General features: G+C 46.5%; 3 protein-coding genes across 11 annotated transcripts; 1 reads left to right on the plus strand and 2 right to left on the minus strand.

The window, feature by feature from the left end:
- Window positions 1–737: 737 nt before the first annotated feature.
- Window positions 738–1,424, minus strand: LOC128298199 (NADH dehydrogenase [ubiquinone] 1 subunit C2). Its single transcript, XM_053033945.1, has 3 exons — window positions 1,223–1,424; window positions 985–1,128; window positions 738–904 (listed from the first exon to the last, which is right to left on the minus strand). The coding sequence occupies exons 1-3, from the start codon at window positions 1,371–1,373 to the stop codon at window positions 855–857; spliced, it is 345 nt and encodes a 114-aa protein (XP_052889905.1). The 5' UTR covers window positions 1,374–1,424; the 3' UTR covers window positions 738–854.
- A 1,172-nt stretch (window positions 1,425–2,596) lies between these two features.
- On the plus strand, window positions 2,597–5,194 carry LOC128301333 (lipid storage droplets surface-binding protein 1). Of its 5 annotated transcripts, XM_053037768.1 has the most exons (7): window positions 2,597–2,681; window positions 2,788–3,098; window positions 3,201–3,405; window positions 3,509–3,679; window positions 3,890–4,443; window positions 4,587–4,652; window positions 4,811–5,194. In XM_053037768.1, the coding sequence occupies exons 1-7, from the start codon at window positions 2,678–2,680 to the stop codon at window positions 4,940–4,942; spliced, it is 1,443 nt and encodes a 480-aa protein (XP_052893728.1). In that variant the 5' UTR covers window positions 2,597–2,677; the 3' UTR covers window positions 4,943–5,194. The 5 variants fall into 5 exon arrangements, with proteins under 5 accessions (XP_052893728.1, XP_052893720.1, XP_052893736.1 ...); XM_053037760.1 differs by lacking the exon at window positions 2,597–2,681 and having other exon boundaries at window positions 2,697–3,098; XM_053037776.1 differs by lacking the exons at window positions 2,597–2,681; window positions 4,587–4,652 and having other exon boundaries at window positions 2,697–3,098.
- Window positions 5,177–23,864, minus strand: LOC128301306 (chloride channel protein 2). 5 transcript variants are annotated; one of them, XM_053037720.1, is made up of 10 exons: window positions 23,606–23,864; window positions 9,995–10,102; window positions 9,681–9,846; window positions 8,977–9,607; window positions 8,811–8,912; window positions 8,512–8,746; window positions 7,084–8,430; window positions 6,920–7,016; window positions 6,275–6,854; window positions 5,177–5,871 (listed from the first exon to the last, which is right to left on the minus strand). In XM_053037720.1, the coding sequence occupies exons 1-9, from the start codon at window positions 23,750–23,752 to the stop codon at window positions 6,613–6,615; spliced, it is 3,075 nt and encodes a 1,024-aa protein (XP_052893680.1). In that variant the 5' UTR covers window positions 23,753–23,864; the 3' UTR covers window positions 5,177–5,871; window positions 6,275–6,612. The 5 variants fall into 5 exon arrangements, with proteins under 5 accessions (XP_052893680.1, XP_052893707.1, XP_052893689.1 ...); XM_053037747.1 differs by having other exon boundaries at window positions 9,681–9,862; window positions 23,606–23,724; XM_053037729.1 differs by lacking the exon at window positions 23,606–23,864 and adding an exon at window positions 16,813–17,008 and having other exon boundaries at window positions 6,775–6,854.
- Between the last annotated feature and the right edge of the window lie 1,583 nt (window positions 23,865–25,447).

Genomic DNA, 25,447 nt, shown 5'->3' on the forward strand with positions numbered 1-25,447 from the left:
AAGAAGATTTAAAAACACACCTTCCGCTAAAACGTGATGCGTAGATATTGTGCGTTCGCATACGCACAACAGAACTAGAACTTTACGCGTCGTCCTCCCTTTGCGCTAGACGAACATAGAGGCAAAGAAGAGATCGGAGATGTAATCTTCGTCACAGCAGAAGATCGCGCCCGTCTCCAGTTTCGCTGTTTCGCTCCGCGCTCATATCGTTGCTCTTGACTTTCGACGAAAGAAAGCACTCCGTGTTGCAAAACAAGAAACAAAAAGATGCTATCAAGTTCGGTGTTAACGATCTCGTTTATGATCGTCGTTACGATTTGTTTCGGATCGTTGAATTTGGAACGATGCTGGAAAGTGTGTGAAGGAATCGGGTGCTCAGAATTGGGGGTTGGATAGGATGGGTGCGGAATACAGGTCGGGTGAGCTACGACCCCACGCTACGCGTTCGGCTGATGACCCCGGTGCCAATGAGGCCACCAATCAAACGTTGGCTGTAATTTAGCTCTTGAGCAATTAGGACAATCATTTTCTTTTACGCACCCCGGGATCGTGGCGGTCGACAAATACGATTCGTTAATGGTACTTACCAACGATGTGGCAAATCGAAAAATCAAATGGTTTGCTGATTTTTCCTTTCCATCTCTCTTGATGAAGTTGGAGTTTTTGGGGTATGGATTTGTTCACTAGTACCCACCATCGGTCGACTCCAATTATGCCCCGGAAAACAAAATTGGCAACAGACGAAAACGGTTTGGGTAGTGATTTTTGGGCTTTTTTATTTACATCCACGCTACACACTAGTCACCAGCAAAACCATTCCATTGATTGTGGGTCAATGCAACGAGAAAGTAAACCTAACGGATCGGTTGCCAGTACTCTAGCACATCGGCGAACTTTTTGCGTTCTAAAATCAAGAAAGAGAGTGATTTATAGAGTTAATACAGATGCTTTTATCATGAGCTATGCTCCACAGCTGCTACTAACCAGGCGTAGGGAAATCTTCCGGATGCAATTCGATGTAGTGGCGGAAGGTGGCATCTTTCTCGGCAAAGTAAGCGGTACGCCACTTTTCAACCATGGTGGCCGCAGCACCGACCGCTAGCATGGCTGCAATATGCTTCTGAATACCTGTGGAAGGACAAATGCCAACCGGGAGATTAGAGACTCGACCCACTATCGGAACGTTACATCACAACCACCGTAAACTTTGTGTACACATTACCGCTTAGAGCTGGACGACCGGTGCCATAATTCACGTAGCAGGCGCCAATGAATCCAAACGCACCGCCCACCAACGGGGCCCACTTGTCGTGTAGCCAGGTCTTCGTGAACGAACCCGAAAGCAATTCCTGGGGAGTTTTTCCGCCGTACATTTTTGTTTTCCGTGTGTCCGGATGCGGATTTTTCGTACCGATCGACCAATAACACTGTTTGACGCAATATGCCAAACACAGCTGACAGTCCGTGCTGGAACGGGTTTACGATATAGCGTTCAATACTCTCTCGTGTGGTTGAAAGAGAAAATCAAACTTGCTATAATTTCAAACGCTATAAAAGTCGTTATTTTATAGCAATCTGATTCAATCACGTGTTTAGTTCAATTTTTGGACCAGTGTTATCCTCTGTATTACGTATCGTTATGTTCCGCTCTTATTATTTTAAAACTCCATCAAAAACAAAAATGATTATATTTTATCGCATGTATAATCAGATGAAATATGCAAACTCTCGCCAATTCTAATAAAGATACTTCCATTATCAGTAGAACTGAGGTTGTAATAAAGAATAAATTCGTCTACGTTGTTTTGTCTCCGTAACTTTTTCGCTGAACTCGTAACCTAACCTATCACATGATCAATGGAGTGCCTACAGTTGGCTAGTCATCAGCACAATCAACCAGCTATGCATGACTTCGTACTGCCAACAACAACAAAATACGTTGTAACAACAGAAGTTCACGTAGTCTATAATCTAGCAAGTGGCGGGAATTCTACAGGAATACGGTTGATTTGCTTTCACGAGTGACCTTTTCGTAGCATGGTCAAATATTGTTGAACACTCTCATTTTCCCATCGGTCATGGACTATCTACGAAAGACACTAGTATACCAGACAATCTCCGGTAACAAACATTCTTCGCCTCACCACTGCTTTCCAATAACGCTGAGCAAGTCCAATGGGGCAACGTTTTTTATCAACCGATCATTTACGGCGAGGATCATCCCTTTGCACTTTGGACCAGAGGATCCACTCGGTACCGTATGGCTGGGAGAGACTGATTCACACGGCCAGATAGCCGACTTCAGTTAATCTCATATAATCGTTCCGGAACCGCGGCTAGCCCAATCTACCACATCCGTGTGCATTCGCCGCCTGAGACACATGTCTTATCAATTTAATTAATGCCTGTTGCTTCTGGAGGCCCGTTGCGATAATGGATGATCACTGCCGTGCAACGTTTTAGGATCGTCAGTCGTTGCCGAGCGTTTGTGGAAAACGGTTGAAAAATTCGACGCATCAAGGTGGTGACGCTAGTTCCGATCGCCGCTCGATATCAGCGCGATCCGACACAATCGTAGTGCCCCTCGGTGGGTTAATTGGATAAGTGCGTGCGTGGCGCATCGGTTGCATTGTTTGGTGTCGGAACGATCTGTCAACGTACAGCCTCCGCGTACGAGATGGGTTAGTATCGGTGGAGTGGTGTGACGAGCGACTGCACGTGTTCGCACCGTGATGGTGGTGATACGCAGTACGGTTTTCTTACTGTCGGTCAAATTCATCGTTTCAGTACACCGTCAGCTGAAGCGGCAACACTCCGGTCTGCCACAGATGGAGTCACTGTCACGCTTCAGCAGCATCCCGGTTGTCGAGACCGGCATCAAAACGGCCGGCAGCGTGTATGAACGGGTGAAAACAAGCAACGGCCTGTTGACCTGGGGCTTCGAGACGGCCGAATCACTGACGTACGCGCTGATCGATTCGTTGCGTCCGGCGACAAAGATGATCCAGGGCCCGCTGCACCAGCTGGACAGTATCATGTGCAAAAGCCTCGATCTGGTGGAGCAGAAGGTACCTTCGATGTATCTGCCGCCGGAGATGGTACGGTTCATAGAGAGCAGGAGTGATCGTTTCTCGATCGACTCCGAATGTTCGCTGATCGATTTAATAACAACCATTCCGCCTGCTACCCTTCTCTGGCAGATGTTTTGGAACACGAAGGAGTACATGTCCGATCATCTGATGAAACCGGTCCTGTCGAGGGCAAATTCGATGAAAAACTTGGGCCACGCTGTGTTGGAATCCCGTGTTTCCAACTATGCCGCTGGCCGTATCGATGGAGCGTTGGTCGTTTGCGACAAATATGTTGAGCGATACCTGCCGACGGAACCGCAGGATCAACCGGACTGTAAGTAAGGGATGGAATGAAGGGCGATGGGCGATGACACAAACACGCACACACTTAACACATGCGCGTAGCCATACAATATAAATCTGTTGTCGGTTATCAGCCGGTATCGCTTATGCAGGCACGTACCGACCAGCACGACTATCATCCGATTCCGGTGACCTGCACGACCCCAAACGGCATGATAGGACTGCACGCCACCAATCATTGCATGCTGATTGTGCGCCCAAACGTAATGTTCGAAAGGCGCTGGCCAAAAGCAACACTGGTATCGGTTGGTATTGAGAGTTTTTGGATTGTTAAACATTTTGTTTTGCTTTTATGATTGTTTTCAAGCTGTTCTGTGATGTGGTTATTGCGACGAAAGTTGGCAGTCTTTAGTATTGCGTTCGTGTATTGTTTATCTGGATATTGTTGGGTATTTCTTGATTATTAATTGTGTTCACTTCTTTATTCGACTCTTTTTCCCGGTTTTCCTGCGCAGCATGCAGTGCTGGAGCACAGGCGGACGATTCCAACCAGATGCATGTGGTACAAACGTTCCACCGCGGCCAGCAGCTGTCCCGTAAGCTGAAGCGCCGTCTCACGTTTCGTACGCGCCAGGAGCTGAGCGCACTGAAGAAGCAAAGTACCGAGGCGGTGCACGTGGTTGCGTACGCAGCCGAACTTATTGCTACCAATCCCCGGGAAGCGATGCAGAAAGCCGTTGAGCTGTGGCGTTACCTTAGCAAAGATGAGCCAGAAAACCAGGCCCGTCCCCGCACACTCGAACAGCTGGCCGTACTGTTGACCCGCGAATCTGCCCGCAAGGTGGTGCATCTGATCAACTTCGTCACCGGTGCGGTGACACGTGTCCCGAAAGCGGTCCGTGCGCAGACGCGCGAAATTGTGCACCACTTCCTGTTCGCAACCGAGCAGCTAATGAAGACGGTCCATCTGGAGAAGGCGAAGGCTGCAACACTGTCGGAAGCGAGTGGGCTAGTGCACCGAATTCAACACACCTACGACGATCTGCAGAATCAAACGAACCTGGCATTGGTAGGTAGCGGAAAGGGCTAGTTGTGGAAAGTGTGTCTCATATCCAGTGGACTCGTTAGCCTCTAAATTGTTTGCCAAATTTGCTATCATCTTCTGATTGGTCGTCAAATTTCACTTCGCCTTCTCATGCTTTTCGCCCTCAGCATGGTCAGCTATCGCTGGCTAACATTGATCGGCACGATTTTATCCATTGGCTTTTGTTGAAAGTGGTAAGTGGGCGTTACAAAATTACCATCCCAAATGTTCATCCAGCTGTTGCTAGTTGCCATTGTGTGGACCATTGAATTTTGTGTGATTAAAACATCTTTAGCTGTTTGTCCACCGTTGCGAAAGGGAATAAAATTATAAATTTTATCCTTCATTTTAGGAACGTTTGGCCGTCTTCCTTTCGGGCCGTCTTGAAGCGGAGAAGATCACCACCAGTGGAAATCCTCGCCGTCGCATACAACCCCGTACCAACAGCAATCCAATGAATTCCAACATAAACGGTGTGTACTAGGAGTGCATGAGTCTGTTCAGGCTCTACAGCATACACACCCCGCTTTTCCCAGGGGAACCTGTTAATGCCACCATTACCCACATGCGGGAAATCGTTATCTTGTTTCCAGCTAGCTACTTCTTAGTATAAGTGGATTTTGTTTTGTTAATACTGTTACATTTGTTGTTCTGTTTGTGTTTGTTGTGCTACAAACGGTGCTAAAGAGTCTCGATAAACAAACGTGAAACAGAAATCATTGCTTCGTTACTAAACCCTTTTTGTGTCTTTTATTTTGTTCTGCTTTATACAACATTTCTCTCTCACTTTCGCTTACGTTACTAGGATAAAACTAGAATCTTTCACAACACGGCAGGAGAATTTCCGATTCCGATACACCACTGGCGGTCCCCTCCTAGGTGTACCACATTTCTTGCCATCGGTTTCGGTCAGTTCTTCGAACGGAGTGGTTGGTAAAATAATTTACTTTTGCATTTTAAAATTACGAAACAATTAGGCACAAAACTTAAAGCAAAGCAACGGGAAACGGACTTGTGTTCGGTCTGTGACACAAAGCGTAAAACACACGTTTCCTGTTAGAGAACTGTTTAGTGTGCGGGGGTTTGTTTTTTAAAAAAGAATTTGGCACTAAAATCACTACGACCAATGCCACTTGCAGCTGCGCAGCCTGCTGTCTCAGTTGTTTGTACCAGCTCACCGGAAAGACCATGTCCGTTTGCCGCAAAGCGCGCTGTTCGATGTTCGATTATTTTATAATCAAAGGACGTTGGAAAAAGTCATATATCACTTAAAGTACAATCACATTGAAAAGAAATCTATGCGCGCATTTCCGGCATCATTCTACAGGTCGGTTAGATGGACTGGTTCGGAGCACGTGGCCGTCCTTGCTTGGGAGTTCCAATCTTTAGCGTCGTGCAACATTAATTTCGGCCCTAGAAAATGGAGAAAGAAAGAAATTATTAACTATTTGAAGATTTTTAATGAATAATACGCAAGTGTGAAAGAGCACAAGCGAGAGGATTCTTAAATTCTCAGAAGTTAGACGCAATGTTTCGTGTTGCGATCACCAGAACTCGTTCATAGTTCATGCTGATGGTCTTTAAAATGGTGAAGAAGCTAGTTGGTACATTAACTCTCATAAAAACGGCAAACGACGAGTTCATTGCGGAAACCCCCTATTTGGCCTTCCTGTCTTCCCAAAGTGATTGATTCTAATCAGTCGCACAACATGCTAAACAACATTCTGAACTCTTGTAGCAGCATCATGCAATTAATGCGAATGAAACAATGCAGTGCAAAGGCAAACACGACACATGAGACATTTTGCTCACAAACCTGGTGCTTATAGTGGATTGCTATGACGCAAAGGTGTTGGTTGGTTGTTGTCGGTGTTGTTTTGCGATAATTCGCGTGGCATTATGAGATCCAATTTCCAGTATTTGGTAGTGGCGTGGTGTGTGCATCTGTGTATATTGTGATCGTAGTGTCTCTTTCTGTTGCTGGTGCCCTGAGATGGTTGCACGAGTTGGTAGTTGATGGCTTGCACTCTGTGCGCTGTGAACAACATGACACCCCCTTATTGACACCCCCATCCCATCAACACGGCGAAAGGGCTGTTTTCAGCTGTTGCTAAATGTACAATGCTTTAGCCACCATCGTCGCCCCATCAACCACTACTGCTGTTGGCTGGAATGGTTGTTGGTGTGAGGCTTGGTGGTGGTCCCATTAGTGGTCGAAGTATCACCGTGACTAATGTTAATGTTATCTAGCTCAATGTCCGAACAGTTGTCCGAGTTGGACAGTGCCGAGTCCATCGAGGTGATTGTGTTATTTACTTTTTTGTCACTAAACGTGTCGCCGGGTCTCTTCGGGAGGAGTGGATCTTCCGCCGAAATGCCGTTATTGTTGTCGGTTTCTGCAAATGAACATGGACAGATTACTGTGTTGTTCCGAAGAACTCATTCCTCAATGGTGTGTTACCTTTTTGGGCAAGTGCCCGAGCTTCTTCCTCCTGTTTGGCTTTCACCGACTCGGGCGTCAGTGTTCCATTGTTGACGCTCTCAATCGCTGTTCGCAGCTGTAAGTTAACGATAATGCAAGACATTAGACGTCCTCCATGTAAGCGACTCGAAGATACTACTTACCTCCTTCAAAGCCACCACACCAACCAGACGACCGACGTTGGTGACGTAGGCGTGGTTGATGCCCACCATCGAGAATAGCGAGTGGACCTTCAGGATGGATGTACGCTCGACGAGCTGGAACGGGGCCGGATCGATGTGAAGATGATCGACATCGATCGCCTTCGCCATCTCTTCCATCTCCCAAGCCTTCTGATCCTCGGGCGTCAGATCGATAACGCGCTCCCGTGGCAGTTGCACCTTCTTCGAGATGCCGGGCGTTAGTGGAGCCACCTCCGATCCGACGATGCTCGGCGTACCGATCGACCCAACTTCCGGATCGGGCGTCACGTCCTGCAGCGTGGCCGACTTGCGGAAGATGATGTCGAACGCCGACCGAATGCGGCTCTCGGTCCCGGTGATCGTCGTGTACGGCGTGTGCACTGGGCTGTGCGGCGACAGCGGACTGAAGCCCTTCAGCGTGAACGAGTTCGTTTTCTTGAGGATGGATTTTTTCGGCTGCGTACCACCGAACACCGGTCCGCCCGTAACGGAGGCGTTGGATTCGCGGCGCGCCTGCGGCGGTAGCATTTCGTTGTTGGCCCGCTCGCGGAGCTTCAAAATGTCCGGCGCTGGCACAACCTCGAACCGTGATGGACGGCGCGTTTTCAGTGCTTCCGCCGCTTCACGCTTCTGGCGCTCCTGCTCCTCCCGGGCCTTCTCCTCCGCTTCCTTCATCAGCTTGGCGGCCACCTCGAGCCGTTTCTCGCGCCCGATATGTTTGTCGATCATCTTGATCAGCTCGTAGCGCTGCACGCTACCGAGCAGCACCTTGTTGTCCGGGCTGTCGACGATCGGCAGGCTCCGGAGGCTCTTGTTGGCTTTCAGGATTTCCTTCAGCTGCTGGTACGAGATTCCCTTCCAGATGTAGCGCACGTCGCGCACCATAAAGTCCTCCACGTAAATGTTGTACATGCCCGAACCGGACGGCAGCAGATCCGGCAGGTACGGTAGCTTTTTGATGAGAATGATACTATCGTACATGGACGGTTGCAGCAGCGCAGCGACGGCGTTTGAGATCAGCGCAGCGATCATGACCGGCACGATGTGCGTTATTTGGCCCGTCATCTCGAACACGATCACACCGACGGACACGGTGTGCGTGACGGCACCGGAGAAGGCGGCCGCCCCAACCACCGAGTAGCCACCGGGAATGATCGGTGCCAGCATGCCCCCGTACCGGACGCCATGCGGGAACCAAAGGTGCATCGATTCGCCGACGATGCGCCCAAATGCGGCGCCAATTTTGAACACTGGTATGAACATACCGGACGGCACGGGAATGGTTGAGGCAATGATCGACAAGAAGAACTGCAAGAATGAAGCGACATTTAGTCGTAAAGTAAAATTGGGAGGCAAGTTTTTGTGACCTCTTCTCGCAGTAAATCCTACCGTGTACAGCAAATAAATAATCAGGTTAACAAACACGTTCGTCTCGGGTGTGCGCCAGTTCGATACGACGGCCGCCTGCTCAACGGTGAGCTCGTGCTTCGTCCAGGTAAAGTTGGAGAACAGCTGATGAACCTGGTCGTGTGTGCTCAGCTCGCCGGCAATGTACTTACCGAAGCCGAGCGGAAATGAAAGGGTGGCCACAATGAGCGCCACAATGCCGGGATACAGAAAACGGCTGAAATAATCCGACCGAGTGTAAGTGTTAGTAATCCATGTCATCTCCCCAACCTGATGCTTACTTTTTCTGTAGGAATTTGTTCATCTTTTTGTTCGAGCGCATAAACAGTACGTACTTCCGGTGCACCCATACGTACAAGGCACCGCCTAAGCCACAGATGAGTCTGTGGAAGTTAAAGAGACCACAAAATGAGGCATCTTCCAACGCAACGTCCCAAACGAACTTACCCGATCAGCGCAAACACGAACAGCTCCTGCGGATCGAAGGGAAAATCGGACGTGAAGTTGGTCGAAAACATGGCGGTCACGGTGTCCGCCTTCTGGAACCAGACCGCCAGCAGCCGGAACACGGTGGCACCGCAGACGGCGGCAAAGAAACCGCGCCAGTAGTTGCGCACCGCAAAGTACGTCGTCGTTACCTCGATGCTGAACAGTACGCCCCCGATCGGGGCCGCAAAGCAGGCCCCGACACCGACCGCACAGGCCGCGGCCAACATTTCCGTGTTGCGCGATTCGTTTTCGTAGATCGATTGGAATGATGTGATGATCTTACTAAGCAGCTGCGATACTATACTAGCTATATGTACAAAGGGACCTTCCTTGCCGAGCGGCATTCCGCTGCCGAGCGTCGCCGTGAGACCGATCACCTTCGCGACCAGCGTCTTGAACGTGAGGTACTCCTTCAGCGCGACGCCGCGCAGGATCGTTTTCATCTCCGGTATGCCGGAACCGATGCTCTGCGGTGCGACCAGATGGACGAAACCGGCCGAAAACAGGATCAGACACACTGGCAGCGATACCCACGCAAGATACTGTGCCACCGGATGGTTGGTGAGATCCCGGTACAGCCAGACGCGTGCTGCGGCAAGTCGATCAAGAAAGTTATCGTTTAATGCATTTTTTATTGAGGATTCATCGCCCTGTTTACTTACAATTTGTGCACATCGAGATGCCCTTATCCATCACGTAGGATAGCATCGCCATGATGATGCCCAACAGTGCGAGAAACACCCAGTCTTCGCCCAGCCGGGCGAATGTGTTGCGCCACAGCCAGGAGGCGGCCTTGAAGAACTTGTTGTCTCGCACATCCAACAGTTCCTGCAACGATTTCCATCTAGTTGTTTTATAATTTTTGAAACGTGGCTCATCATACAGCACCGTTGCCGAACGGAATGGGAGAAGGGAATGTTGTGGAAGTAATTGGAGATGAAAGGATTTAAAAGTCCAGCAATTGGTTCGCGATTACCTTGTTTCTTGCTTTATCATCTTTTTTTCTTCGTCGTTCAAGAAGCCTGAGTCTTCGCGCTTCATCTTTGGCGTATTCTCCTAGGTCCTTCGTGTACCGACCATACATCTGCGAAATGGGAAATGTGGAAGAAGCATCAGCGGGTGGGAAGATACTCGCAATCGATTACGATGCACATGCAACTCATGCAACGATGCATGGATGTGGAATAACACATTGAGATACTTTAAAATAAAACACATGCAACAAAAATCCTCGAGCAGCTAGCAGCAGAACGACAGTTCGTAGAAAATTATTACAAAAAAGCCTTATGTAAGAATGTATGCTGAAACGATAATTATAAATGACAAAAATATGTTGTACGCACTTATGGGTCCCACTCCCACACCTTTTCTGCAGAAAAACCTAGTCCAAATAAAAATATGACTGATGACTGTGGTCGTCTCTTTGCCACCCGCTCACCTCACAACAATAACTATTGTCTGGGAGTTGATACAAACATAACAAATTTGTTGCGTAGCTAAGAATAGCGTTAAAGAGCAACATCATCATCATCGGGATGATGGTGAGCTGTGCACAAGTAGTAGCGAAAACCAGACAAACATTACACAGCTCCCAGGGCATATTGCGGTGTCGTAATCGCGCAAAGCGATGTCCACCACACGCGAGAGAAATGTCATCGAATGAATGTCTAGCGACACACGTAGGAACAAAATACAATCCAACAATAATTAATTGTTACACTGCACTTGAACCTCGGTTGTTGTGTAGCGCTGGGTGGAAGATGTGGAATAGGAAGAGCCTTGAATGGATAGTTTGTTATTAATAACGAATGACCTAGACCAAATATCCTTGAGAGCAAAGAAATCAATGGTAAAATATGAAAATCGAAACAAGAAAGTCCAAAAATGCATGCTTAAGATATGTGAAAACTTATGATATATACAACTGTGAATAGTTCAATAAGTAATAAAGATAAACATATGAGCAATTAAACATATTTACATTAATGAAAACATTGCTGCACATTTATGTAAAGTTACAACAGATTGAAAATTACTACACGAAACAATGCTTTCTGATAGTTTGAACTGTTTTTAAACAAGTCTAGCTGACAATGCGCCTCCATGTCGTTTTACTCAGAAGGTAATAAAAACCACACCACACATTAAAAAAAACCCCTAAACGCCTAAATGAAACAGAAACAAACACGGTACCAAAGCTATTTAAAACCAAATCTTATCTTCGTGCGCAGATGATCAACGGCGGAAGCGGGAAATGTGATTTGTGTACAAGCAACACGCATAGACAACTGAACCGTTTTTTTTGTGCAGGCTGACTCTGGTTGTCAATGAAAACCGGAATGGAAAACACACAGACACATCGGCATATTGCTTACTACTGATGATGATTGTTTGAGACAGAAACAACAAACATATGTCGGAAAGCATTTAAAACATCAACCGAACGAACATGCAAAATAACGTCGAAGGTTTCCCATCGCAAGGTTACTTTGGTTCATGTGCCTTTTGGGCACGATGGATAACATTGAAGAAGCACGAGAATGGTCTCATGTTTTGTGGTGTTTTCACACCGAAATTACTATGCCGTCGCTATGCATAATTCTTGGTGATGAAGTCGCCAAAATTAAACTAATTATTGGAGAAACTCATCTGAGAAACTCTGGGAATAAAAGCGCGATCAAAGCAACAGATATAAACTAAAGAACTTTAAGGATTGCTGAGGATGTCTGACTGTGGGTACGTGTGGTATGTCTAATATCTTCGTCTGTCCGTCCCTGTGCCTGCGCACTTACGTAGTAAAACTCTTCTATCTCGATGTCAACGATACTACGTCGGATTTCATCCTTATCCGCAGGATCGAGACCGTCCAGCCCGCTGCCCGGCGGACAGGCCGCGGACGACGATACATCGATCAATGTGGCGTTGGACATGCTGATCGGCATACATGCACTAGTCTCACTATTGCTACCACTTTTCGTCCCATCCAGTACCTCACCAGCACCACCATTGTCCGTCGGTTCCGTTGGACGATGCTGATCGGGTGGGAGGACTGGCGACGACTTTGCCAACACCTGCAGCGCGTTCTGCTTCATCCGCTTCCGACGGCTGTTCAAGCGCTTCCGGTGATACTTCTCACGCTGAATGTCTAGCGAATCCTTGCGACGTAGAATGATTTCTGGTTCGAATGAAAAATCTCGCACATACTCATCCTCTATCGGGATATGCATTGGCGGCCTAGCGGCTAACGATGCTGAGAAGCCCCCAGCGAGCGGTCTAACTACAGTGAAAGAGTGGCTCTATCCGTACGATAAAACCGAGTTCCGAGCTCAAGACGAGTTTGTGGATCACATTTCTAGAAAAACCGGGCAGAAACATTATGTGTGGGGGGGATTTCTACAATTTGGCAATCGAAATCTAATTCATGATTCATATTCGCACCTTGAGCCGGACCGTATTCCGACAGGGTGACGACGTGTCGCGAAATGAGCCGCAACGAACCTCTGGCTCTGTGGTGTAATCCGAGACCGTGACAAAACAACCAAGGCCGTTGCGACCCAGTTCTCTGATCTTAAAACTAATGTAATAGTACTAAAAATACGAAAACATTGTAAAACACCACCATTGGACACGCAAACACATTCGTTCGTTGCTTCCTGAGCATGAACTGCAAAATGGTGATCCTATTGTCTGGTGCATCCCCGGGTTGTGTGTTGTAACTCATTTCCCGTTGCGACCCTGCGGCGACACGAATGCATTGTCTTTGCGTATATCCGTGAGCTAGACGAGCGCTCAGCATGAAGGGATTTTCGAAAACAAATCTCTCACCACACGGGGTAGTTGTATTTTACGCCCTCGATACCAACAAACAATACCATCATAAATTGATACGACAATGCCCATAAATAGCAAACCATTTATGCCGCATTTGCATAGCAATACGACTTCCGATAGCATCAATAATGGAATTTATAATTAAATACTTCAACAAAACCGCTAAATACAAGCTGCATAAGATTAATACACAGATTTTCATATACACAGCGCACAAGTATTAGAATACTACATAGAATGCTTTAAGGGTTACAGTTGGAGCACAAGATTACTCGTGCAATTATAGCTTGCAGTCTGTTGGGTCACGTGAGCTATCGCTTGCTAAGAAGAGCTTGGATTAGAAGTTAGAAAGACGATTTGAAACAAACGAAAAAATTACAGTGCTGTACACGCAATTTGCAGCAATTTTAAACTACGCAAAGACTGCACAGAACAACAGAGTTGATGAAGTTGAGATTCTAACTACTGCAGATCATCCACAAGCGCAACAACATTGCGGCACACAATCGAACTCACATAATACTATCTTCTCTTCAGTGGAGGGAAGGGGTCGCTTTTTTGTCGCAGATGGAAGGTAAATTTGCTGCCACTAGAAGGAGATACACTTTCACGACACACCGTTCGTCAGAATATGGAGGAGAAAATCAAGGAGAGCTTTTGGGTGTTTGCCTAAAGGGGAACTCTTATTTTTTGCTTGGAAAAATTGTACAACTTCTCATTCACGTTTTGCTGCCCACGCTGGTTTCGTTCCGATCACCGATTCACGTGCTATTTGTCACCACACCGGAAGCTACATCCAAGCTCGAAAGGATACGATTGTCGTCATCGATGATGCCAAAAAAAAATACACTTGGCAAAATGAACACACTACTGGTGGGGTGGTAAATGTTGCTGCCAAAACTGTCGAACTAAGAAAAGGAAACAAATCGCCACCAAACAACTCAATTCTACGAGTAAATAGCATCACCAACACCGTTGATCTTCGTCATCATCGAAGATGCTTGGAAGGGTCGGAACGATCGCGATCGTTCACTGCACGGCACGGATGCTTTCGCTTTCGATGTGTGAATTTGGCAGCCAGAGGACACCGTTTTCCACAGGTTGCTCAGAACAATCGGAAGGTAGACAAACGAAAAATCGCGTGATCATCGTGTGTAGATCACTGTACGGTGGGAATGGGTTCCACCGACCATCTGGCCGCCGTACGTTCGGCGAAGCGTTCTGCGGTGTAGTTGCGAAAAAAAAACCAACTCTGATCGTTCACAATCCGTCCCGAACTGTTTATTGTGTTGTTGGCCCACCGTAGACCGATGGGGGTTATTTTTAAGAGCGACATACACTTTTTCTGCACTGCGTCGCAACGTACAGTGTGTCCCAGATGAAAGCACCATCAGATGGGTTTCTTGTTCTTGTGGCAATCTTTCCGTGCTGTCGTAGTTTAAATATCTCACCAAATCTTAACGACCTTCACAGGGATTTGAAAATTAGTGATGTCGAATTGGGTAAGGGCAAAACCCCACTGGTTCTGCCCATCAAGATCAAGTTCACGTACAGTTAAAGGGGGTTAAACATTCGGCCACAACGCCCCCGAACAAGGGTCGTGATGCGCGGGGGTTGTGCGTATTTTCACACGGTGCTATTGAACCCGATAAAATTGGGGTGATGTATAAATCACGGTGCTTGAGCTTTTTGTAAGATAAAAATGAATCTTCGCGCACCACACAGACACACCACATCACACCATTACCTTCTGGCACTGTGATCACAACGTTTCGATCGCACTCATGTCGCCTCTGCATCGGTTTGTTTAAACCACCGCTTTCACTGCTTTATTCGTCAAACTTCTCTATTTGTTTCGATAACTTCTCGCACTACAATATTGGACACCTATTGCACTGCACCAGTGGACAATAACCACGGGATCTCGGTCGGGATCACCCCGGGGAGGATCGAACCGCGAGCACAAACTGTCACAACAGCAGCCCGAAATGACATTCGCGACCCGACTGAAAGGGCCGGAAAATGGTTTTGAATTTTCCCGACAACCGCACCGACAACCGGGATCGGTACTGTACTTAATCACAATACATCCACACTAACGCGCCGAGCGGCAACATAACCAACACATCGGCTACCACCAGCTACTGAGTGTGTGTGTGTGTGCGGTGGTCATTTGTTTCTTTGAACGATTTTTTGGGGAGTGAAGGACACGGAACTCGCCATTCCCACTGACCATCCCCATCATGGGGGTTGGGGGGGTTGAAAAATGAAAAATCGCCAAGTTCACTGTCACTCACGTGTGGCGAGGGACGACGACGACGACGACGGTGTCTCAAACGACGCGCTGCCCCATTGTCTGAATGAGTAGCGCCGATGATGATGACGCCGGTCGATGGCGATGGATCGTTTGAATCGTTTTTCCCGCGGTTTTTCCCCGCACGGGCGATTAGCTTGTAGCACCAGACGTCATCCTTTTGCACGATTTGCGAAGAAGGAAAAAGATGCCCGCTGAGGTGTGTTTGGCATTTTGAGAGTCGCACTCGTGCAAGATAATTCTAGTGCGACCTAAATTACCATTGGGTGTAGGAAAACAAATTAAATGGAAAACTTATGTTCATTAAAACTCCAAAAATTATTTAAAATTTAAAAAACTCCAAACACAAAAAAAAAAGCTTCTAGTCGCTTCACCCACTACCGATCGATAAACGATCGTGATGTACGGTGCTACTTCGGACGGTAATTTAATTAACCGTGTGCTGGTGTAGCTACCCCGGGTCGTTATGCCCCATCAATACCGACCGTCGTACACCGTTTGCAAAATAAATGGCAATATAATGAAGCCCTGGAGAAAGAAGAGGGCGATCGTGCCCTGCTCTTTTACAAAGGGGGTTGGGTTGGGGGGTGGGAGAGCGAACAGTGTTTACTACTTCCTGCCATTTTGTAGACCGATTTATGCACCGAGTCGCGACCCACCCCCCACCGCCCGAGTTGTGTTTGTGTGTGGCACGTCATTTATTCCACCGACCGAATCTATCAATCATCTATCGCCACCGGTTGCACCAGGTGCAGTCTGTCTGTTGAAGCGGGGTTTGTCGGGTGAATGAGGGAAGGCGTGAGCATTATTACGATTCATCAATTCTCAAGCATGCATCTTGGCGCATAGGAAGCCGGCCTTTCGACGGTTCGCACACAGCTGATCGGTGAATAAGAGAGGGTTTTTTTGTTGTTGGTATGCCAGCTTGTGCTGGCGAGAGAAACTAATGGCAGAAGAACGTTTGATTTATGGGCAGTGACGGTGGCCAAAAGATGGGGACTTCGTACGCAAAATGAGGAAGCTGAATTCGCGACAATTTGTTCAAAAATTAGCCACAGAATAGAGACAAATTTGTAATGGCTTTGTGCAATCGTTAATGTCACAAGTTTTTACGGTGTTCAGATATTCCGGAAGCGATAATCCTCTCAGATTACTGAGAGTTTCAGCTGAAATCTTCCTGAGTTCCTGAGATCTGAGCGAGCTGTAGTGATAGTTGTGCCATTCAGACCATTCAGGCAAGACTTACTGGATGTCTTGAAGAACCAGAAGCGGTATGTCCAAAGTGTCGTTCCAAATGTTTAGTCTGACCTCCGTCTGAACCGTTATACTTCCCGCAAGAGACAGATGTTTACAACTGAACTCCATGGAGGTTGACTCAGAAAAATCTAAAACTAACGTGTCCACTGTTGTCCACACTCAACTTCACCTGCCGCCGGTACACACGATTCCCATTACCGGCGCTAATATCCCATCATTATCGCATCGACAATCGAATCATTGCCCGGCGATACCCGGTCCCGGTCGTTACAAACAGCGACTATTTTCATGCACGTAGTAAACAAGCATCGACATGCGGACATCTTTATCTCGTGCACGTGCACATGCGAAACAGGAACAATATGGCGTGCGTGGCTAGGGCCTGCGCTTACGAGCGTGCGTATGTATCCATCCTCGTCCGTTTCGTACGCCTCATCGCTGCTGCTGACCGAGCTACTGTCCTGATCGACGGTATCGCTCATGCTGGGCATCGGCATCGGATAGAACGCTTGGGCGCGCCGTTTGCGCGAGGATTTCTTCTGCCGCGGCATATTATCCATCGACGCCTTCAGCAGCCGGCGCTCCCGAAATTCCCTGCCAAACGTTGCCGAAAGATACAGAGAGACACGTTGCCGCACCGGTTAACCTCACATTGCTTTCCCAACGCTAAAAAGCATGCCCATTTACCTTAGCACACGCTCGAAGCTCGCCCATTCTTCGTCGACCAGCTCCACATTTTCCTCGCCAAACTCTTCGTCGTGAAAGATCCGTTCGGTGTAATCGGTACTGTTTGATCGCAGCCGTTCCAAACCTCCGCTGGACGCACGATGTCCCGCACGGTCACGCATCTTTCCCGCACGATCGGTGCCAGATTTGCGCCACATTGTGCCCTTTTCAGCCGACTTTTACACTTCACACAAGCTGTAAGTAGCTCTTTCTATCCTGGATCGGCTATTATTGAAGGCTTTGTGTTCCAGGTGAGGTGTAAGTTTTAGAGGTTGGCCCTGCACGAAGTTGTCAGTCGCAGGCGGGTCGTCGAATGACGATCTCCGGCGCAGACCGGAATACACAACACGTATCTAACACACCCGGCCAGCGCGAATAATAGCAGGAACTTATTTAATTTGATACAATTTAGAGCTCAATTCGTGTCTCTAGCAACGATCCGAGTGGTCGGTGAATATCAGCTAAGGCAGAACTGACCGGCGATTGGCTTAACAAGACGCTTAACACACTGTATGACGTTGTTCGGTAGCGAAGTACTGTCTTCAAACGCTGGAGAGCACGAATTAGGTCAAACCATCCAGTGGGAGAGGGATACAGAGGGATGAAACATTAGCGAATCTTGATGCCACACGTTCACCTCCTTCAAATGTTTTGATCTTCGTGTTCCGATCGATAATCGAACGCACTGCCCTGAACTGATTCACTGCTAATAAACACGACAGCCCCGCGTATCTAACTGATGTCAGCTTAGACCTTCCTTCGCACAGCACAAACTGAAACGCTGGACACTGAAAGGCATCTCCGAGTGGAGAGTGATGTTCACTTAACGGAAGCAACTGCTTTCTTTGTCACTTCCCACAAAGCACCGCCAACTCGGACCACAGCGAACCACTGGCAACACGTCTCGATCAGACAAAGATCGCCCTGGAACTGATCAGATCTGCAGACTAGAAATCTTGTTCCTCCTCTCCCGGGCAACATTATCGCAGCGCGGGAGTTCTGGCTTTCTTCGCTCGTTTTGCATCGCCGTCGTCGGTGCATTGCACGATAGCACAGTGAAATATTTAAATTGATGGATTTTAATGGGAAAATTAGTGCTCCGCCTGTGTTGCAGTGCGAAGCGCCGTCCGGGAAGAGGACGAACCGTCCGTCGGCGTGTTTTGCCATGAGTCAGTGGTCAGCTGGTGGTGGTGCTAACCTGGAGGTGTTTGCCGGAACTTTTTACGAGAATTTCAAAATTACCCTACCCATGTCCGAGTGTGTCGGTTGTATTCGGAAAGCGAGCTGTCCAAATGCAGTAGTTACCTCGACCGTAGCGTACTGGGTGTCCCATAGTAGCGGATGTGGCCGTCTGGTGCGTTCCTTCTTGAGGGTTTCCGTGCGAACCATTTTGCTCCGTACCAGTCGGCCCCGATGCGGCTGTGATTGGACAGCAAAAATGCACAGCAGCAGTAGTAACAGCACCACTAGTCGTGAAAGCAATCCGGAGCAATGTTCTTTTATAGACTTCCGGAGCATCTTTTACGTTTGTACAAACGAAGGAAATAAAAAACAACATCGGCGAAAACATCGGTTCTCTCTTATCGAAGATTCAATATTTGAAAGCGGAACGTTTTAATTAACGGTCGAACTAGCGTTACCTGTGCCACGGGTAAGAACGTGTTCGCTAATTACGTCATTGACCACATTCGATGGACCGCCGGTGCGAGATAGTGTTGCGATCGTTACGATCATTAAAAGCTTTTGTCAACAGTAGCATATCTCGCTGAAATTGTCCGAAGAATGTGAAGGTCGGCACTGTTTTCTTCCCAACCGATGGTGGAGTCGCATGAGAAATTAGACCTCAAAGATCGCATACAACAAAATATTGGAAGTGCATAAGCAATTACAAAGATTCTAATTAAAATGTAGAAAAAATGGATCACAACAAGAGTGAGGCACTACAACGTTCTTGAGTGACCTTGTTCGATAACTAAACGAGGAATTTATCTACGACCCGTTCGCATTATAAAATTGTAAATATGAATAATCGAAAAAAGGCTTCTAATCGCTTTATAACCATTTATTTCAAAATGTTGAAGGTCCTAACAGCACCTTAGACACATTAATTCACACAATTTCATTGTGTAGGTAACATTATAAAAGCATTACTTTATGACTGTTAACGAGTCGGAAATAAAAATTGCCAAAGAATATCCATTTGTGAAAGAATCATCAAAAGAATGAACTTTAATTTAATGATAAAAAATTGTATTTAAATTATACAACAGTTGGTTGTGCCAGAAATGACCGATGGCATAAAGTGGAAATTGTTTCCTTTTTAATTAAAATTCCATTCGCATTCTGCAAACGTAGAATGAACCCTAACCATCTATTTTTACAGCTGCTAAAAAATGGATGTTAGTTCATCAGCCATCACTCACATCATTCGACGCGCCCGGCAAGTGTATAAATTTCCCTTTCATGCGCCATACATCCATCGAGCTGTTTAATGCAGCTTGACCTAGGTCGGGTTCAACGTTTGGATCCATCAACAAACTGTTGCTTCGCCGGTTTTGGGTGGGAAATCGATGCCATTCACAATACGTCCATATCACCGTTTGTCGTTTTTTTGTTTTTGTTTGTTGCGTTGCATGCAAAAGATACAAATCGCCGCCGAACTATTGAAAACACATTTTGGCATCGGTTTACATTTTGTGCTGTTTGGCACCCGGGTTTTTGCAATAATACGTCCAACCAGTTGGCGGAATGTTGCTGTCGGTGCAAAACGTCTCGGAAGGAATGTGTGCCAAAACGCAAACCTCCATCTGGTATTAATCAAGGGCATATAAATTAAAATGCTTCCAATGAGTGAGTTGTTTTGGTGTGTCGCTTTATTATCGTTAGCGAGCAACATCCAATTGTTTGGCTGATTAGCTTCCGCGTGTACGCGTTGCAGCGAAACTGGATTTTCTTTTATTTTTCCCAATATTTTTATCTGCATCCGCTGGTGCTAGGTGCTCAATATAGCGCTAGCAACAGCCAAACGACGCTGGTACGGATTACTGATCGAGTTTGATAAAATATAATCCCATCGCTAATCCGACGGACCCATTAAAAATTTGGACAGAAAGGTGAGAAACTGGAGGTGTCGATGAACTCCCGAAGCTTCAATGTGACTAGAAGCCGCGTCTCCCATGGTCCATAGAGGTGATAGAACATATAAACTTCCCTCTATGCTCTATAAAGATACGTGCCGCCCATTGGGTCGAGGACAGTACGATAAGGGAAAGAGAATATCATGCTATGGAACGGTAATACTTTTATTGCTATAATTAGAGTAGATTTGTGGGCTTTATTTTGGTGAGCGCTTACTGCGATAAACATTCTTGGAATGTATAAAACTACCGCACGGTAGCGTTTGTCCTATTTTATTGTTCATTTAAAGGGAATATTCAAATGATGCTCAACAAAATAAAATTGTAATAAAAAATGTGTCTTGGTTGAGTATTTTCGCTCCGCAACTAATATAGGATAGAGTACCGGAAAAGTGTCATAAACATTATATTCTACGATGTCCATGATCAGTCACAGGGCATAATCGGTCTAATGAAACGTCACACCATCGCGAACTGCAACCGTGCACTAATCACACTGTCACTGAACAATCCGTTGCGATTGCGTGTCACCGCGCTTGGATGCGCTTGCATCATTGAGGTCAACGTCAAGGCCACTGCAAAACCGAGGCCTACCGGAACCACTAACCGAACGCGCCGCACAGAGTGTCGCTGTCAATTCTCGGTCGCTGCAACGTTGCCCACCCATACGCGTAAACACGGCCACCTCCCACAAACCCTTGCCCCAGCTAGGGGCCGTTCGGCGTTGCAACTCATTGATTGCGGTGGAACCGGTTCCAACTCAAGCGGTAGTGGCAACGTGGTGCGTCCCGTCAACCTACGCTGCCCGGTTTTGCGCATCGATGGCCGGATTGGCGCGTGCGCCACAGCCGCGGTGAGGCGAGTGTGCAACAGTCACGTGCACGCATGCAACGCATATGTACATTCCTGACCGATTAGCATTTAAACGCGTCGCGTACCACACCTTCCACCGCGCTTTCCGTTTTGGGACCGTAAATACTCGTGCCTCCGCGTGTTCTTACCGTATTTTCATTGCTGTCCTCACCGTCGCCTTTGCCCTGGTAACCGACTTCCTGCAACAGTGCCGTAGTGTAGCGATTGGGCCGACATGGATTAAACGGGGCTTTTCCGTCAATTTTCATCGCGTTTTTCTTAACCTTTTCGCACCAACCAAAAAAAAATGCAGTTGCACCAGGCGTGAAAGGGCCTTAAAACAAACGACCCCCAGCGTCTGAAAATGACTGCTAGTAACTGAAGGGCTGTGCAAAAATCAATGTTCTGCTGATATTTTCGAGGCCCTTTTTTGTGGGACTTCTTCGAAATCGAAAGATATAAATGTTTTCGTCGTTGATAAAATCGGCACTCGACCGGTAAAAGCCTTTCGATACCGCATGGGGGGGTTTCGGGTGCTATCTCGAAATTGGGTTTTGATCTTAGCATCAACCGCCCTGCAGAGCCGGAAATCAGTTAAGGTGAGTTCTTATCAAGGGTGTAGCTCACGGTCAGGGGCTTTCCGATCGCCCGATAGCGTGGTGAGTGTTGAGTTACTGGTTCTGGTTACGGTTCATCACCACCGAAAGGTCCAGTACCATTGGAAAGGTCTAACGTAACGTGCGACCTTACGGGTGGTTCTTCGGAGTGCCCAATTTAAAGTGGTGACCATGGAACAAAAACACGACGGTATCGGTATTTGGGAAAGTTTGTGATGGAAGTAAAGAGGTGGTACGTTAAACATATTGTTCTTTGTTTTGGCAGAGGAGTCAGATGATTCTAATCATTTTTCCAAAGTCAAATGTCCATTATCGTATAACTTAAAACAAATTTTATTAAAATAGTATTTTCTTGTTAACCCTTGTCTTTAGTTTCTTCAATGCAACTTAAGTTCTCAAAATCCTTCTTTTTATGAGATGTTGATTTTTGTTTGGCAACTTCAAGGGGTGTGTTTTTTTATTTTACACCAATTTTACTGTTTTATAAATAGTTCTAACCATTGCAATGAATTTTAAACCAAATACGGTCCAGTTTTGGTTTGGATAACTGTTGTCAGACACACACCATCATATTTGTTTCAAAACATGCGGAAGCTTGATGTAAAATAAGGGCTATTTGTAAAAAAAAACTTTGTAGCACTGCGTATGTGGTGGGACTAACTTGACGATGTGTATTATGAGTCATTGCCATTGCAAAAAACAAGTTAACAGAATATATCGAATAAACTTGTAAATAAATAATGCGCTAACAATATTTAACACACCAGATAAATCTAGTATAAGTTAAAAGGCATTACCAATTTCCACGATCGAAAACGGAACATTAGAGATAATCTACTCATTAGTCTAGGACAAAGAAAAGTCTACTGTGTCTGCACACACCATTTGCAGCGCCACGTGTGCAAACATACAAAATTCTTCATTTACTGACGTTTGTTGATGCTACCGGATACTAAAACAATGAACCGTCGCTCTCAATAGATAAGATCTGCTTGTTGATCCATTCATCATCACCATCATCATCATCACCATCATGTACATTGCGTACAACAGCATAATTTTTGAACGCTTTTGGCAAAGCAGCAAAAAATAAACACATGATGATAAGGCTTATCACAATAAGTGGAAGCAATAGATTGCAAGTGTCCCTTGTTATTGTTTAGGCTAGTCCACGATTGCTGCATTAAAACTTTGTTTTGATAAAAATGACGTCATGATAAGGGGGAGATGGTGAAGGGAGAGTTCCGAATGAATATTGTTACAATTATAAATAAAATTATGAAAAATCAATATGCTGAAGGCATGCTAACCTTAAAAATCTTATTTCGATTCATCCAAGTTCCTTCCAAACGGCTCCTCAAGGATTTTTCGCTACTTTAAATGCATGGTCATATAGAAAGCTAGCATTACTAAAATAATGGCCAAACATAACGCCAATGCTCGCGGCAAGGTTTGCACAAACTCAATCCGTTCGACAGGTTGTATTATTGGTGCATTATTAATTCCTCGCACTTGCCACCTGACGTGATACAACCGAATTGCAAAACGTGAAACCTTCGCATCCACGACAGTTCTGGGCGTCATTGTGTGTTTGACTTTTGTTTGTTTGATTATCCAAACTTACTGTCGCACAGCAATGCAACGGGAGGGAAGCAAAAGGGTTTACACAAACGTGTGCGCCATGTCGTGCCACTTAGCAGCAACCAGGGCGCAGGGTTTATTTACGGCAAAGTTAAAAGAAGCTGCTCCAGCAATCTGTCTGCTAGTATATTTAGCCCCGGGACCAAACCAACCGATTCATTACCGTTGGTACATTGGAAAGGCATATATGCACAGGCGCCGTGTGTACTTACCAGCGTATGCGTGTAGCCGAGACCGGGCTCCTCGTCGTCGCTCTGCAACTCCGCCAGCACCTGCTTGACCGGCGTGATCTTGGTCGGTACCGTGAGGAAGTCCATCTCATTGCCACCACCGGCCAGGCCAAACTTTCTGTTCTTCATGGTGATTTATGGGTGCTCAATATTCGCAGGACAGAACCACACACTTCCGCACGGTGGAACACACACTGCACCTTACACAACACACGAAACAAAGGAACGCATCAGAACACACTCAACTTCAAGCACAGCTGTCACCGTTTCGAAATACACTAAGCTAGTTCACAACCCACTCCGAACGTCCGAACCAGCACCTGTAAAGATATGCGACAAGAAGTATTAATGTTAGGAAGCGAAAAAAGCAAAGGGCCAATACGAAGCAAATGTGTCAATCAGAATAGCCAATGATGCGCCACACGTGATGCACGACGATGGTGACGGTTCGGTGACGTTCTCAGCATCAGATGATAACGCGGCTACCCATATTGTTAAGTGATAATGAAACGTTCAAGCCTACGCGTTTAGCGCCCACATGCGAAAATAACGCTATGCTGTACAACGTTTTAGATGTCGGCATTTGCCGTATTTTCATTATGTTTTTGGATATTGTGAGTGTTTTTCGTAATATTTTTTAATGTTGAAAGTTCATCATTGAACCATTCAACAACTCAAACGATCTGACTAAGTGTAACAGCACATTCCATTCCACATGCAGTCCAGAGAGTACGCTAATGAATATTAGGCCTATAAGCCGAAGATCATTTTATCATACAAGAATCGGAAATCCTACGGACAATAGGGCCAAGATGCCGAATATTATTTAATTTGCTGATCAGAGAAGAACGTCTCTCCTGATCTGCCATCACCTCACCTCGCGGCTTCAGTCTGATATTCTGAAGATCGTCGATCGAACCTCTTTCAGCTGTTCAAAGTTTAAATATTTCAGTATTCTTTGGACTTGGTGGGCATTTTATGGATATTTTTAATATATAGATTAAACAGTATAAAGGTCTGTTGTAAGTATTACAGTTACATCATCTTCAATGTCTGCTGGATAGCCTCCGATAATTTACGATATGATTAAAAAACAAAATGCTTAGTAAATTGATGATCTTTTTCAAACTGTTTGTGTCCCCGACGTTGTATTTAAGTGACACCTCCAAGCTTTAATTGCATTCTACAATTGTTGATACAAAAAAGCACCATACAAGCGAAAGGGAATTTTCTTCAACAAAAGACTAGTCTTGAATGTAATTACATGCAGCAAGCAATCGGGGGAGTCCGTCGGGGAATTCATCGCGCATTACACGCCGAGGAGGAAATTGCACACAAAATAAAAACGTGATCTGAAACGGATTACTGCCGACGGTGGTTGATGGAATTCCGCTGCCAATCGCCGCGCAGTGCAATTAAATGCATTATTTTGTGAAATACAGGCGGGCAAACGGTAGCATTCAGCCGTCAGACAACGATAGTAGTTGATAAAGCCAACCACAGCCCCGCTAGCCCGTACGATGAAGGACTGCGATTGATTTGCTTGCCATGCCAACCCGATGGCCACCCGGCCTCGCCTTTAAACCGATAGTGCACCAAACATGCGCAAAATGTGCACCCGAAAGGGCTGAGGGCGCACGGATTGCGTTTCCCACATGACCTTTCAAGTTGCTTGCTGATGGTCGGCGAGTGGTGGGCGTAGTACGAGGTGCCATTTGCACACTGCCCCGCCGCGTATCACTTGCGCTTCGGTGCCGCCTGCAATGGCTTCATTGCTAATAGCCATGACTGCCTCGGGGCAATCGGTTGCCCGATAGATAAGAT

This window comes from Anopheles moucheti, chromosome 2 (assembly GCF_943734755.1).
Source record: "Anopheles moucheti chromosome 2, idAnoMoucSN_F20_07, whole genome shotgun sequence".
NCBI lineage: Eukaryota > Metazoa > Arthropoda > Insecta > Diptera > Culicidae > Anopheles > Anopheles moucheti.

Bases quoted from the DNA above. Each gene is read 5' to 3' on its own strand.
- LOC128298199 (XM_053033945.1), bottom strand. From the start codon at position 1,373: ATGTACGGCGGAAAAACTCCCCAGGAATTGCTTTCGGGTTCGTTCACG. The intron at 1,129-1,222 runs GTAATGTGTACA...GTCCTTCCACAG, and splicing joins CGGTCGTCCAGCTCTAAGCG to GTATTCAGAAGCATATTGCA. The intron at 905-984 runs GTTAGTAGCAGC...TCTTGATTTTAG, and splicing joins GGAAGATTTCCCTACGCCTG to AACGCAAAAAGTTCGCCGAT.
- LOC128301333 (XM_053037760.1), top strand. From the start codon at position 2,733: ATGGTGGTGATACGCAGTACGGTTTTCTTACTGTCGGTCAAATTCATC. The intron at 3,099-3,200 runs GTACGGTTCATA...CTTCTCTGGCAG, and splicing joins TGTATCTGCCGCCGGAGATG to ATGTTTTGGAACACGAAGGA. The intron at 3,680-3,889 runs GTTGGTATTGAG...TTTCCTGCGCAG, and splicing joins CAAAAGCAACACTGGTATCG to CATGCAGTGCTGGAGCACAG.
- LOC128301306 (XM_053037711.1), bottom strand. From the start codon at position 12,245: ATGCATATCCCGATAGAGGATGAGTATGTGCGAGATTTTTCATTCGAA. The intron at 8,913-8,976 runs GTAAGTTCGTTT...TAACTTCCACAG, and splicing joins TTCGTGTTTGCGCTGATCGG to ACTCATCTGTGGCTTAGGCG. The intron at 8,431-8,511 runs GTAGGATTTACT...TCATTCTTGCAG, and splicing joins TTATTTATTTGCTGTACACG to TTCTTCTTGTCGATCATTGC.